Below are 14164 nucleotides of genomic sequence, written 5' to 3' on the forward strand. Positions count from 1 at the left end.
TTTCTCCCAGACTCTATACAGATTCTAAGAATGTGGTTCATGAAACTCTAATAAATTTTAGCCTTCCCATACCAAAGACATGCATACCAGCAAAATTCTAAATCATGGCCTACTAAATCTAAAATGTCTGCATTGCCCAATACAATTCATTCTTTTATCCAACTCAAACTAGCTGCCTCATAATACAATTGCAGGTCTGGCAGGGCAAAGCCTCCTCTTTCTTTTGCATTTATCAGAATTTTTTGTTTAATTATTGGCTCCCCCCCCCGCCATATGAATTTAGAAATATCTTTTTTTCATTCTTTGAAGCAGCTTGAATTATTTACAATCAGATTAGATCAGAATAAATACAGACTCCTAGGGAGTATATTCATTTTAATGGCTGAAATTCTACATATCTCCAACTCTTTCTTAACCTCTTTCCACAATTAAATATAATTATTTTCAAATAGGTTGAATTTGGGAATTTGTCAGCCAAATTTCCAAACACTTAATTTTTTTTGCTTATTTTTAAATTTTATTGACTGCTCATTCATGTTTTTGACCAATATTTTGGTTTTATATGGGTTTATCTTGAAACCCACCACTTTTCCAAACCTTTTAATTTCTTCTAATGCTTTGGGAACACTCTCCAAAGGTTGTTCTAGTGTCAACACCACATCGTCAGCCAATACCCTTAATTTCCAGAATCTACATCCCACCTCAATACTTTTAATTTCCCTATTTCTCCTTACATTCTGAAGCAATATTTCTAACATCATAATAAACTACAGTGGACATAGGGGACAGCCTTGTCTCCTTTCTTTTTCTATTTGGCATTTATCTGAAAAAATTGTTTACTAATATATTTGCAGATTGATGAGCATAGATAGCTTTAATTCCTGCTAGGAAAGAATTACCTATTTCCATTTTCTCCAGAACCTTAATCACAAATGACCATGAAATATTGTCAAAAGCTTTTTCCACATCTAGAAAGATTAGGACAGCCTGTTTTTCATTTCTTACTTCCAGGTAAATTGATTGCATTTCTTATATTGTCTTTCATTTGTCGGCCTGGTCTCTGGGAACTGACTCTGTGTCCTTTTCAATCTATTAGGCAAGATTGTAGCAAATAGTTTATAATCACAGTTCAATAATGAAATTGGTCTGTAAATTTTAGTCTTTGTTAAGTCACTGTCTTGTTTTGGGATCTGGGTAATGAATGTGTCTTTCCATGAAGCTGGAACTACTGCTGTCACCAGAATTCAGTTTATGGTGACCTCAACCTTACAACTTTCTCTGCCAGTACATAACATTCCTTCAGTCTTCAGCTGTTGCCTCTCTGTTGACTAATGCTTAACCACCTCTGTATGTATATAATACCCCTTCAGTCTCTCACTTTCCCCCTAATCATTATATTTTGCCTTCTTCTGCAGCACCTGAGACAGCAACTCTTGTCTAGTCAAAATTCTGTCAGCTCCCTGGAGAAGCAACAAGAGCAGCAGAAAGACCACTGTAAGTTCCTAAGACAAAAACTTGAGCAGCTAGAAGGAGAACAAGACACACTCATTAGCCAACTTCAGCATCTGCAGTCCATGGTGGAGACTTACCGCAGGTCAGACATGTAACGCTTTCCCCATCTTAAAAGACTTGTATTGTAAAATAGATCCATATGCGTCTCCTGGCTTGCAGTGTGCTCTCCTCTTGTCAAGTCAGTAGGTTGTCTCCAGTGCTAGTCCTACTCAGAGTAGACCCATTGTAATTAATGGACAAAAGTGGCTTTTCCAATGGGTCTACTCTGAGTAGCAATTAGCTGGATGCAACCCAATATCTCTCTGGATTTGAAGCACCTATTTAAGTTGTGAATAAACCTTCATGTGTGGCCTGTGCTCTTCAAAGTTTGCCTGGGGCAGTTTGCATCCACAGGTTGGAGAGAGACAGTACTCAAAAAGTCACTCTGCCTTTAAGATGTGATGGTCTCCTAATTTCCCTGTATTCTCCAGTAGCCCAGATAGGAAAAAGAGAATGCTCAGTCAGTAGTAGCTAAATAAGTGCAAATGAAACTTCACAATATATCTCTTTTTTGTTTTTCTCTAACTGGAGACTTTTTCTTCTTAGTGACCATATCACCCTGGATAAATCCAAGATAGAATTACAGCAACAGCTGGAAGTCTTGGAACAGGAAGTCCAGCAGTTGCGCCGAAGCAATACTGAGCTACAGCTGAAAGGAGACATGGTGGATGGCCAAAAAGAAGAACAGCAGCATCAATTGGAAAGGGTGCTGCGGGAGAGAGAATATATGTGAGCCTTTTGTCTTTTTTCCTTCCCCAAAGGGCAGTAAGTTTGTTGCTAGGGAAATACAGGAAAAGGAGATGCTGGCAAATAGCTAGAGCTGTTCACAAACCCAGTTCTTACAACAATCCCTCTCCATTTTATGAAAGTTGTGGAAATTTGGAAGCTTTGCACTTTCTTCACCCTCTTGTCAGGACTGTGTTTGGGCTCTGCCAATTTCACTTTTTAAGATGAGCCCCTCTGGGTAGCATTTGTGAAATTTGCAACATAAAAAAATAAAAAATGGTGCTGTATGAGGACTTTTATGATAGAAAATTAAATTTGCAGCCCCGATTAAACTTTGGAGCTCTCATGTACTTCACTACTTAAAATAAATAAGTGTATGTGTTCATTCAGTCAGGAAGACCGAAATGCTCTTGAAGGAAAGCATTCATTGTTAAAGAGTGAGTTGGTAGCCATGAAAGAAGCACTGGAAAAATCTCACCTTGATGGAGAACTGGTGAAACAAGAAAAACATGAACTTGCTACAGCACTGGAGCAGGTACAGTTACATCTTTTCCTAGTAATAGCCAAACACACTCTTGAATTTAAACAGGAAACTCTCCATAGAGACTCACTGTAGATTGACACTAGCATGTTCATTAAACTGCTGTAAAGTGGTGGTCAGCGAGCATAACAGTAGAGTTTACAAAAAATGCAAAATTCTGGTATTGTATTGTCCTGTTCTGGGCAAGAGGCTGGGCTGCAAATCCAGTTCCCACAGCAAGTTTCCATGTTTCCTAGCCATCACATGCTCCCATCCCCTTTCCCGTGGTTTAGTAAAGCCTGTGAAGGACAGTTATGGAGAAACAACATTGTAGCAGCATTTGATATTAGTGCACATATATTGGCTATATGGCTTAAATACATGCATCTGGGGCAATTCTTTGTAACTTACCCTTGATTAGTTTTGGGAAGCTAAAAACAGGAACAGGTGCAACTCTTCTTCTCTCCCGCCTGGTTCCATTGCAGCCATTCTTCCACTGAAAGTCAGAACTTCCTGGACTGCGTTTGATTTTGAAAAGAAAAGAAAAAAGGAGAAAGTTCAACAAATAGTGTATAATGTCTAGTTCCAGTCTAAGTAAAACGGTGCTAAAGATTTCTACTCAAAATGTTCTGGTTGTACTAAAAAAAGGAATATATATATCTGGCAATTGGAACATGTCTCTGGCATTAAAGCACATGATCCTTGGGACTGGCCCAGAGATTTTTTTAAAAAACACACACGTACACATATGGGTTGGTTTTTTTCATGATCAGTCAGAAGTGTTTTTTTATGGCATTTAAGTTACATCCTCAAACATTAGTAAAGTTGTTGGGTTTCTATTTAAGGAAGAAAAGGAGACATAATGATGATGGAAAACCAGTGACATAATGGAAGATTGAGATGATATAAGGAGATATTCTAAATAATCCAACAGATATTAATCTAGTCTGTCTCCCATTAGAACCCTATATGAAGGTTCCATGCCACAGGGAGGCATTGAGGATGGAAGTTATCTTAAAAAATATGTATGTATCTCAAGTTTTACTTAAGAGTACTGCCATTGAAATTAATTGTTCTAAGTTAGCTATGTCCATTAATTTCAAAGGCTGTATTCTGACTGTGACTAATACAAGACACAACACATTGCCTTGAATGGCTTCATGGATAGATAGATAGATAGATGATAGATAATTTATTACGGTCGGAGACCAGCTTATAAAACACACTTGGGGGTACAATCCCAGAAGGAAAACAAACATTTAAAACATTGTGTATCTGAAGAAGTGTGCATGCACACGAAAGCTCATACCAAAATATAAACTTAGTTGGTCTTTAAGGTGCTACTGAAGGAATTTTTTTATTTTATTTAAAACATTGTACAACTTCAGAGAGTGAATCTTTGGTGAGTGGGAGGCATTTGACCTTCCTCAATGGGGAATCTGAAATATCCAGCTGTAAGCTCTACATACTATCGGGTCTCCTCACCTTCAGGGACAACCTTTTAGGGAGTGCAAGAAGTTGCTGCAGGAAAGTCCATTTGGATAGCATGATAAAATATGGTTTATTGTAAGTTAACAAAGTTAGGGGCAAGTCTTATTCTGCTTTTATTGACTGGTATTTCTTTGTTTTGTGTTTTTGGGTCCACAAGGCTGAGCAGTCCTTTGCAAAGTTAACTGGTGAACACAATAAGCTAAAAGCAGAAACTGCTCACCTTCGTGATGTAGTTGCAAAGATGAGTGCCCTTAATGAAGCTCTAGCATTGGACAAAGTGAGTTTGAATCAACTTCTCTTGAAGGTAAGAAGACTGTTGCAGTTGAACTATTCTTATTCTGTGCAGCCTATAAAATATATGTAAGGAATTTGCTAATATGTAGGTTGCATTTTATTCAGAATGGGGGAAAGGAGGGCTGCTAGTTAATTTTTAAAAAAATAAAATTAATTTTGAATACTGTACAGAAACAAACAATTACAGTTCCCCCCCCATAATAACCCCAAGTATGTCCATCTGTATTAGTAGTAATAAACTGAAACATAAATCAATAGGTGTCAATTTTTAAAATGTTGTTCCACAGGTTCCCATGTTTTTACACATGTTTTTAAACATGTGTATACACATGTTTTTAAACATGTGTATAAAACATGTTCCCATGTTTTATACACATGTTTTTTCTTCGTTGCAACTTAAATAAGTGGACCACATTTTGTAAAAGTTTTGTAGATTCTTATGTTGTCTTCTTTCTTCTACTTTATCTGTCAACTTTCCCATCAAGATAAAGGCCCAAACAATAAGCATACCAAATTTCATATGTTTGCATTCAGCATCCTCCAGTGCCTTGCAAGAACAAGAAGTGCTGCAGTTATAAGATTCATAATTAAGTCTCTGTCTCAAAGATAATGTGCTTCAGCTGTAGATATTGAAATAGTGCCATTTTGGGATCTAAAGTAATCAGTTTAGAAGTAATTTGTTCCATTTCCTAAAATACCTTTAACTAGAAGTTTTTAATCTGTGGCATTCTCACCACATGTGTATAAATGTTCCTTTATCCCCACAATTTCTCCAACATTGTAGAAATGTATTTTTGCCTATTTTACTTAGTAGTGTGGGGTGCTGGTACCATCTGTTCGTTAGCTTTAAGGTGTTTTCTCGTACATGAGCACAAAGGAAATATTTTCTCACATTCTTTCCCATAAAACATAATCAATTTCTTCTAAGTCTTTCCTATCTAGTCTTCAAATTGGAGGATTTTGATGTTTAAAAATTAAAAATAGATTTATAAGCTATAAAACATTTTAAAACATGGTTATGAATTTGTCCCTTGTTTGCAAATTTCCCTGACACTGATGAAGTGAATGACTTTAGGGTTTACCATCCAATTGTGGGAGAAGTTTGTTGTATAGATTTTCCAGACAAAGGGGTACCTCTGGTCTTTAAGCCAGAATAGGCCCATTGAGGGCTGCTCTTTTATCAGTTGCTTCCATTTCCTTGAACGTAGATGGAGCAGGAGAAACAGGCACTTTTGGACAAAGTTGATCACTTGGAAAGACTAAGGACCTCTTCAGAGAAGCAGCTCAACCAGATGGCGAGAACAAATGAAGAACAAAGTGCAGAAAAGACTCGGTTCCAGCAGTTGCTACACGAGGCTGAGGGAATGCAGGAAAGTTTACAGGAAGAGTTACGAGTACTGAGAGATGAACAGAAAGAGACCTGTGAGAAGCTGAGCCAGGTGAGTGTTAGCAGCAGACGTGAGTTATCCTGCATGGACATTGGGCAGTAGCAGTGCTGTGCTTCTGGAGTAGGGTTCAGTGCTGTTAGATTATGGGATTCTGCTTGAGGCATTACTTGGAATTTTAAGGTATTTTCAAAAACACGCCTAAATAAATTCATCATTTGGAATTTGTAGGTGGATTTTGAGGCCACATAGCATCTGAACCTGCACTTCAGAACTATGCTACCTTGTAAGGCTTCATCCGTTTATTTATTGCAGTAATTCTGAGTGCAATAAATTTTGATGGTTTTTCTAAAGTAGTAATAATGATATTTTACTTAGTTATTCAGTAAATGTCCTGCTATCTCTGATAAGACTGGAGTTTCATTAAAGAAAAAGTCTATATTGTGGATTGTCATCCCAGCACACCTTGGCGTCCCTGAGGCAACCCAGGGGCATCTGCCAATTAAGTTGCTTTGTTTTGGTGGAGGGACTTTATTGATAGGAGGAGCCGATGACTGGGCACTTGCTTAGCTCCATGGAGAAGCTTTTTTTAAAAAAAATCATTTGGGGAGAAGGAGTGTCTGGGATTGTCCTTTTCACTCTGTGAAGAGGCTTTCTTGAATGGGGGCATATGTTGCTCATGTATCGTGTATGTGAGTGAGAAAGGGGAAAGGCGAATGAGTGTGTGTGAAAGAGCGGTGGAGAAGGTATGTAAGTGTGATTTGTAGCCAAGTTGTATTATGCCATGCCCCATGGTATAGCTGGCGCCACTTTCTCGGCATTCAAAATGTATCCACTGGTCCAAAAAGTGTGGTGCACCGTAGTCTATCTAATAACAACAGAAGACGTTCCAGGGGTATTCAGCATTTCCCCTTGCTTTGGACAGTGCTCTATTTAGGCAATTAAGGGCAGGCAACTCTCTGTTTGCACAGAGATTTCGTTCCGGGTCATCGGGTGTGTCAGAGGTCATGCATAAGCCCATTGTACCTCCTTCCAGGGCCAAAAGTGACAGGCGCAAAATGGTCGTTCCCTGTCCTGGATTTTTTTTTTAATGTGCATTTCTAGGTCTTTCTATGGAGTTTTCTTGGCAAAATACTGGAGTTGTTTGCCAGTTCCTTCTCCGGGTGGATCACATTTACAGTGGTACCTCAGTTTACAACCACAATTGGTTCCGGAAGTCTGTACTTAAACCGAAGCGTACTTAACCTGAAGCGAACTTTCCCATTGAAAGCAATGGAAAGTGGATCAATCCGTTCTAGACGATGAAAAACACCCCCTAAAACAGCAACTTAACACAAATTTTACTGTCTAATGAGGCCATTGATCCATAAAATGAAAGCAATAATCAATGTACTGTACTATAAAATAATTAAGACAGTATTGTAGATGAAAAAAATAACATTTTTTCTTACCTGGACTGATGATAGTCATTGTTTGGATGGGGGCTCAGGGTCCTCTTCCACAATCACTTCTCTCCTGCCATGCTGCAGCTGCCCAGAGCATCTACGACTGGGCCGCAGCTGCGGAAGCGCTCCCATGGCTCCACGAAGGCCCAGAGCGAAGGCGCTTCCATAGCTGTGGCCTAGCCACGGAAGCGCTCCCATGGCTCCGTGAAGGCCCGGAGCATCTGGTGCCTTCGCGGAGGCTGGGCCTTCACTCCGATGCCTCCCAGAGGCGGGAGCAAAGGCCTGGCCTCCGCGAAGGCATTGGAGCGTCGTAGGCCTCGGAAACCTCGGTTTACTTACTTCCGGGTTACGATTGTTCGTAAACTGAAAATTCGTAAACTGTAGTCTAAACTCTCAGCTATGACCTGTCCATCTTGGGTGGCCCATCACGGCATAGCTCATAGCTTCTCTGAGTTATTCAAGCCCCTTCGCCACGACAAGGCAGTGATCCATGAAGGAGGAAGTGGAAGACAGGAGTGCCTGGGGTGCTCTGGTCCATGGGGTCATGAAGAGTCGGACACGATTAAACTACAAAACAACAACAACAAGTCTTTCCACAGAAATGCTAAATAGTAGTCATTTTACGCCATTCTTCTGTTTTAAGATCAGAAGAGCTGACCCTTCAGCTTGTATAATGCAAGACAGTTCCTGCACTCGAAACTGTTGGTATTCCATACACATACATTTGTGTGTTCAATGTATTAGTTGCAGTGGTGTCTTTAATATGATCTTAATAGACAGATACTGTTTATGTGGAAGCGAGCCCCACAGATTTCAGTGGGACTTACTCCCAAGTAAATGTGCATAGAACTGTAGCCCTAGTAAATTTGTCCAGTTTTTAGTTTATCACTGATGACTGAAAGTAACCAAGAAGTAATAGGAACAAGTGAATAGCTCGGTTAGTTTGAAGGTGGTGCTGATAATACCAAGGTTGTAGGTTTGATCTCCATATGGGACAGCTGGATATTCCTGCATTGCAGCGGGTTGGACTAGATGATCCTCAGGGTCCCTTCCAGCTCTACAATTCTAAGATTCTATAAATCTTCAATAGCTAGTGCTGCTCCTCACAAAGTTCATTTTACTATTCTTGCATAAGACAATATTTTCAATCTTATTTATTTGTGCTCCATTAGTGTTTCTGGGTAAAGTATGTTTTGCAGCCATTGTAACATTCATGGAGTTTTTCCTCTTTTCCAATACACATTCTTTCTAAAAATCTGGCCACTGGTGAAGTGTCACAGTAAAACATTAAGTGCGGTGGCCTTCAGGCAATTATATATTTTGTACTTGGGTCCTCTCCTGTGTATAGATAATCAAGCTTCTCCATAGCAATGTTTGGAAATACAGTCCATCTGTAACAGATCCATTTTTCTTTGTAATGTCCAGTTAGGCAGTTCCCTCTGTTCTGTGAGATCAATTTTTTCTATTCTTCAAAAGAAGCTATAGATCTGTTTCTTTTTACAGTGCATTATTGCTTAATGTGACAGAGCTTTACCTTGTGTTATAAATTGATTTTCTTTCTCCTTCATAGGCTCATCACCAGCATGAGACATCTAGTACTGATTTGGAGCATGCACATCAGGAGTCAAGTCGTCTTGGAGAGGTGCTGGCCAAGACATCCAAAGAAAAGGAATCATTAATGCGTGAGAAAGCCACATTGGAAGTACGACTCGGGGCTGTTGAACGAGAGAGATGGAGTCTTTCAGAGCAAGTGGCAGAGTACAGGTAAGAGGCTGATGAAAGGAAGGCCCTTGCCTATTCAAATAATTATTTGATGAGCTCTGGATTTCCATCAGAGGACTATGCAGCTTTTTGTGTCTTGACTGTTCAACCGTGTGGCAGAAGTAGTTCCACATCTGGAGAAAGAAATTCAACAAATGCACAGCAGGAAAAATGTTTAAGTCAAGCCCAAGTTTGAAATCCTGCACAGTTTGACAGGTCTGTTTTCCATAAAGCTGCAAAGCTTAGACTTAATAGTATTCATGATCTTCCAAACATTGTCTCTTGTATCAGCATGACAAATGGCCTGTGATTGTTGTCCTTCTTGTCTGTATATTTAGACTCTAACTGACTGGTGCACTGCTACAAATTAATGACTTCATTTTTTCATAGTGTTTCCAGGGTACTAAAACTGGCTGGGATTACATCCTCCTTTATTATGTCATGAGCAAGATATTAAAATCACACAAATTCTGTATATGTCATTTGTAGATCAACGAAGGATCTTCTGGAATCAAGCCTCCTTCAAGCTCAGCTGCAGGTGTCTGACCTGGAAGTTACCAAGGGTCAACTGGAAATGAAAATCCAGGCAATCAACCAGGCCAAAGAAGTGATACAAGGTAAGATGTTTTCAAAGGCTTCTAGCAAAGGTAGTATGAACAGAGCATCCTCCCTTCATGTGATAAAAGGCCAGCAGTCAAACAAGCTGTTATGCCTCATACATTCAGACTCCTGCTCTTTGTTTATTCTTACAGGAGAGGTGAGATGCCTTTGCACTGAACTGGAAGCTGAAAAGTCAAAAGTTAAGCAAGAAATGGAAGAAAAAGCACAACAGCTCTTGCAGGCCGAGCAGAAGTACCAAGAAATGCTTGACCACTGTCAAATTGTACATAAGGAGGAAGTTAATACACTGTGTCAAGAGTTGGTAAGCAACCATATGGTCACCTCTTTAATTCATGATATAAATTTTTTTTGGGGGGGGGGAGGTGGGAAATTGAGCAGAAGATAGAATTAATAAATGGCTCAAAATGCCAGATGATTACCAAGACTTACTTTTCCATTCAACTGCTATGCCTTGTACTAATTAAACTATGTCTTTTAAACTACCTTGCTTCTGATGGGTTGTTTTCAGCATAATGCTAAGGTGAATTGTTTGTCAGCTCAAGGATTTCTTTGTGCACAATCAAGTGCCCCTCTCTCCTCTCCCTGTGCACCCTCTATATCTGTTCCGGGGAACCCCCAACAGAGTAGAATGGAGTAGAATTGGTGGAGGACAGATGCAGGGGGAGGAAAGGTGGGGAAGCCAGGTTTTGATGAACACAGAAATAAGTACCTTACCTTAGATTGCCAGGAATTTCCCATTACAGCAAACCTTAGCAGAGGGTGACAAGAGGTGTTTTGTACACATAATGGTCCAGTGTCTTGATCCCTAAACTCTGGTTCTCTTATACATCTGCATCAGGATGTGGTGTGGTGTAGCGGTTAAGAGTGGTAGATTCGTAATCTGGGGAACCAGGTTCGCGTCTCCGCTCCTCCACATGCAGCTTCTGGGTGACCTTGGGCTAGTCACACTTCTCTGAAGTCTCTCAGCCTCAGAGTGTTTGTTGTGGGGGAGGAAGGGAAAGGAGATTGTGAGCCGCTTTGAGACTCCTTCGGGTAGTGATAAAGCGGGATATCAAATCCAAACTCCTCCTCCTCCTCCTCCTCCTCTCTGCCTTAGCTGATAAAATATTAGTGATACAATGTTACTAAAGTGTGTGAAGAGCTCTGAATACCTGACATGCACATAGGCCATGTTGTAGTGAATGGAGGGATGGGGTGGGTAGCTTCCTTATACTATCCACTACATTGTAGTTAGTGTTCTTGCTATAATAGTATGCTGCCTTGTTAAATGGATCTGGAATAGTTGTGTGTGTACATCTGTGCCTCCAGTTGCATGATATGTCACATCTAAAACGTTGCCCCAATTTTTTACTTTTTGTTGTTGTTGTTATGGTTGTTTTTCTTTTTTTACTTCTAGTGTGTTTTTCAATATAAAACAAATTCATGCGGTGCGTGTATTGTTGTTGCATAAAATTTTTACTTTAGTCCAAAATCTCCCAGTCTTCTGGCATCATTCAGTTCAGGAAAAATCTGTGCCTGGCAACCTTGTGGTCCAACTAATATGGCTTCCGCTACATCCAACCTTACACAGACGCCTAGCTATTTTGTATTCTAGCTTGCCTCAATATCAAACATATAACAGCAGCAGAAAATGGAGAAAATATTCTGTTGCAACAAAGTCCCTAACAACTCTCCATACCCATCTATTGCAATGTTACTCATGACTCTTTCATATTAGCTATGCTTGGAAAGCACCAAGTAACATTTGGAAACTGGAAAAATCATGATATTACTTAATCCATTTCATGTCCCCCACCTCATACACACACATAAAAGGCACACAATGCTGCCAAGAAGAGCTCACAGTGCCCCTGGCATAGCTAATGCCACACCCAGTGGTTAGGAGAACAGCAGCTGATGCCTGATGTTTAGGAGAACAGCAGCCACAAGCACGAAATTTCCCAGTCTCCGAAACCCCTAGGAGCTCAAGCAGATCCTGTTTGTAAACAGTCACCCTTTTGGCATGGCCGCACAGAGAAAGGAGGACTGGCATTCCAGTTGAACAGTCTACCAGTTCCATAGGCCAGTGACTAATAGGAAAACTTCATTTAGTACCCATAGGTGATAATTATTACTCTCAGAGCAAAGTTTGATAAATATCCTTCCCAGAAGCAAAACTCATAACACTATACACAGCATCTGCTAAGGTAAGTAGTAAACCTTACCTTACATCATTGGCTAGAAGTGGGACTGTTTTTCCTTTCTTTTTGTTCATTTATTGAAATTGGCTGAAATGCTTCCAGGAAGGGGAACGAGAACGCCACCGTTTAGAACTGGAGCAGGTGTTGGAGCGCATAGTCAAGGAAAAGGAAGAGAATGAAAGTGTCTATGAGAGGAAGCTGCTGGAACTACAACAGGAGGTCACTGCTGTAAAAACACATATGAAAGACGAGCTCATTAAGGCTGAAAATGCAAAGCAAGAGGTAAAACTTGATAGGTGCTTTTGACCTAGAGACATCCCCCGACTCCTGCCTTTCTCTTTGGGGACCTTGTGATGGAATGGTATCTGCAGGAGGCCGTCTACCGCAGACCATAGTAATTGGATTTTGTATATAAGGGGTGAGACGATCTTTTAGGTATCCTAAAAGCGTGGGCATGGTCAGGTTTTATGTTGGGGAGGCAGGCTTTATGTTGGGGGATAACCTCAGGTAGTTAAGTATTTTTTATTTACTTGATAGGGGGAGGCAACTGCTCCCCTAGGCTATGTCCATGCCTAAAGGTATTATATGAGGATTGCTTATGAGGGGAAAAAATGTATTTTAGTTATTATGTGAGAAGGAGAAAAGCTTTTCTCTATCCACTTATACTGCACCATGCATAATTTTATGCATCTATAGCATGTCATCATTATTCACCTTTTCTCTAACTAAAAAGCCCCCATTTTCTGTAATCTTTCCTCACAGGGGACCTGCTCCAATCCTTTGATCAGTTTGGAGTTCAGCTGGAATGTTTTAAATTCTCTGCTTGCTAATATCTAGGTGCTGCTAGAAAAAGAGAATGAGAAGAAATCATTACAAGAGCTTCACCTCCAAACAAAACAGGAACTCACTAGTACTTGCCAGCAGCTAGATTATCTCCGTCAGGAAATAAAGAAGAACCAAGAGAGGGAGCAGGTATTAGTAGACCAGAGCAGAAAACCTTATGACATCTACCAAGAATTCAGCAGAAAGCTTATGAAGCAAATATGAAATAAAGTATATTAACATGATAGAAAGTTGGCTCAATGAATGGATAGTTTGAACCAATTACATGGTGTGTGAAAAGTTTTCCTAGGATTATGTGCATATGACTGATTTCAGAACTCTCGCCCAACCCAATCACATTTGATAATTCAGTTGCTTCATTTTTGAAGAACTGCTTGTTGAATGTCTGTTAATTAAGGTTCAGACAGTTTCTGCATTTTTCCAAAGTTGTGACGTGTGATAGAACCAAAAGCAAGGAGATGGGTTCTAATTCTAATGCAAAATTGCATCTTATTGGCACCTATCAAATTTTGGCTTACATTTGGTAACTAAGGCATTTATGAAATCCTTCCACAAAAGTTTATCCAAATGGTTTTAGACAAAACCATAAATGTAGCTACTTGCAGCTTTTTCTTGTTGTGCCCTCCATTTTTCCAATATAATTTGAGTAAGTTATATCGAAAAGCTGCCACCTCATTCTTTTTTTGAGTCCATTTTGATGCCAGTGTGAAGATTTTATCTTTCATTGCATGCTCCTCATATACCCCATTTCTCTTTGTAGAGTATTATCCTTAATTATGCCCTACATTTCCCCTAGATACTTGCTATGATAATATGCTATATTGAAATTTGCATTTTATGTCTGTTTCATAATTGTTCATCTTTTTATTGATATTTATTGATTTTTGACTGAAGTACTTAATCTTCATCCCACAAGATTTGTGGCCTGACTGTTGTGAGATGTAGATCATTTTATCTTGTGCAGCAGTTGCTGTACATGTTTTATAATTGCACATTATAGAATAGTTCTCTTATTTGACCAAACCTGAACCTTGGAAATAACTCAACTTTTTTGGCCGGGTGGGGAGTGCAGGATACTTTGCAAGGTTTGGAAGCTAAGCTGGAGGCGGCCCACAGTACTATAGAAACACTAGAAAAGAAGTACAAGGAGGAGCTCAAGTCTCTCAAAGAAGAAATCAACTTTCTCCGTAAACAACGAGACTCTTTGCAAAGTCAGGTGATTTTACTTAGAATTATGTGCTAAGCATTTTGTTCAGTGCCAAATGTGTGGTTTTTCATAAGCTGCTTCGACAAGTAAAAATTGAAATCTCTTTGTGGGGTAAAACTAAGTTATGGGAACCTTTCCCA

At 39.7% G+C, this 14164-nt stretch overlaps 1 protein-coding gene across 4 annotated transcripts in view; it reads left to right on the plus strand.

Annotated features, from left to right (window-relative positions):
- The window catches only part of CEP250 (centrosomal protein 250), a 136735-nt gene that overhangs the window by 107751 nt on the left and 14820 nt on the right, over positions 1–14164 (plus strand). For all 4 annotated transcript variants that reach the window (XM_035122190.3, XM_035122191.3, XM_035122188.3 and 1 more), the window contains 11 exons: positions 1416–1594; positions 2098–2280; positions 2668–2812; positions 4446–4592; positions 5791–6021; positions 8983–9176; positions 9663–9790; positions 9926–10095; positions 12077–12256; positions 12812–12946; positions 13890–14033. In XM_035122190.3, the coding sequence (XP_034978081.3) occupies positions 1416–1594; positions 2098–2280; positions 2668–2812; positions 4446–4592; positions 5791–6021; positions 8983–9176; positions 9663–9790; positions 9926–10095; positions 12077–12256; positions 12812–12946; positions 13890–14033 (1836 nt within the window). The remainder of the gene's footprint in view (positions 1–1415; positions 1595–2097; positions 2281–2667; positions 2813–4445; positions 4593–5790; positions 6022–8982; positions 9177–9662; positions 9791–9925; positions 10096–12076; positions 12257–12811; positions 12947–13889; positions 14034–14164) is intronic.

The sequence above is a fragment of the Zootoca vivipara genome, chromosome 7 (assembly GCF_965207765.1).
Source record: "Zootoca vivipara chromosome 7, rZooViv2.hap1.1, whole genome shotgun sequence".
NCBI lineage: Eukaryota > Metazoa > Chordata > Lepidosauria > Squamata > Lacertidae > Zootoca > Zootoca vivipara.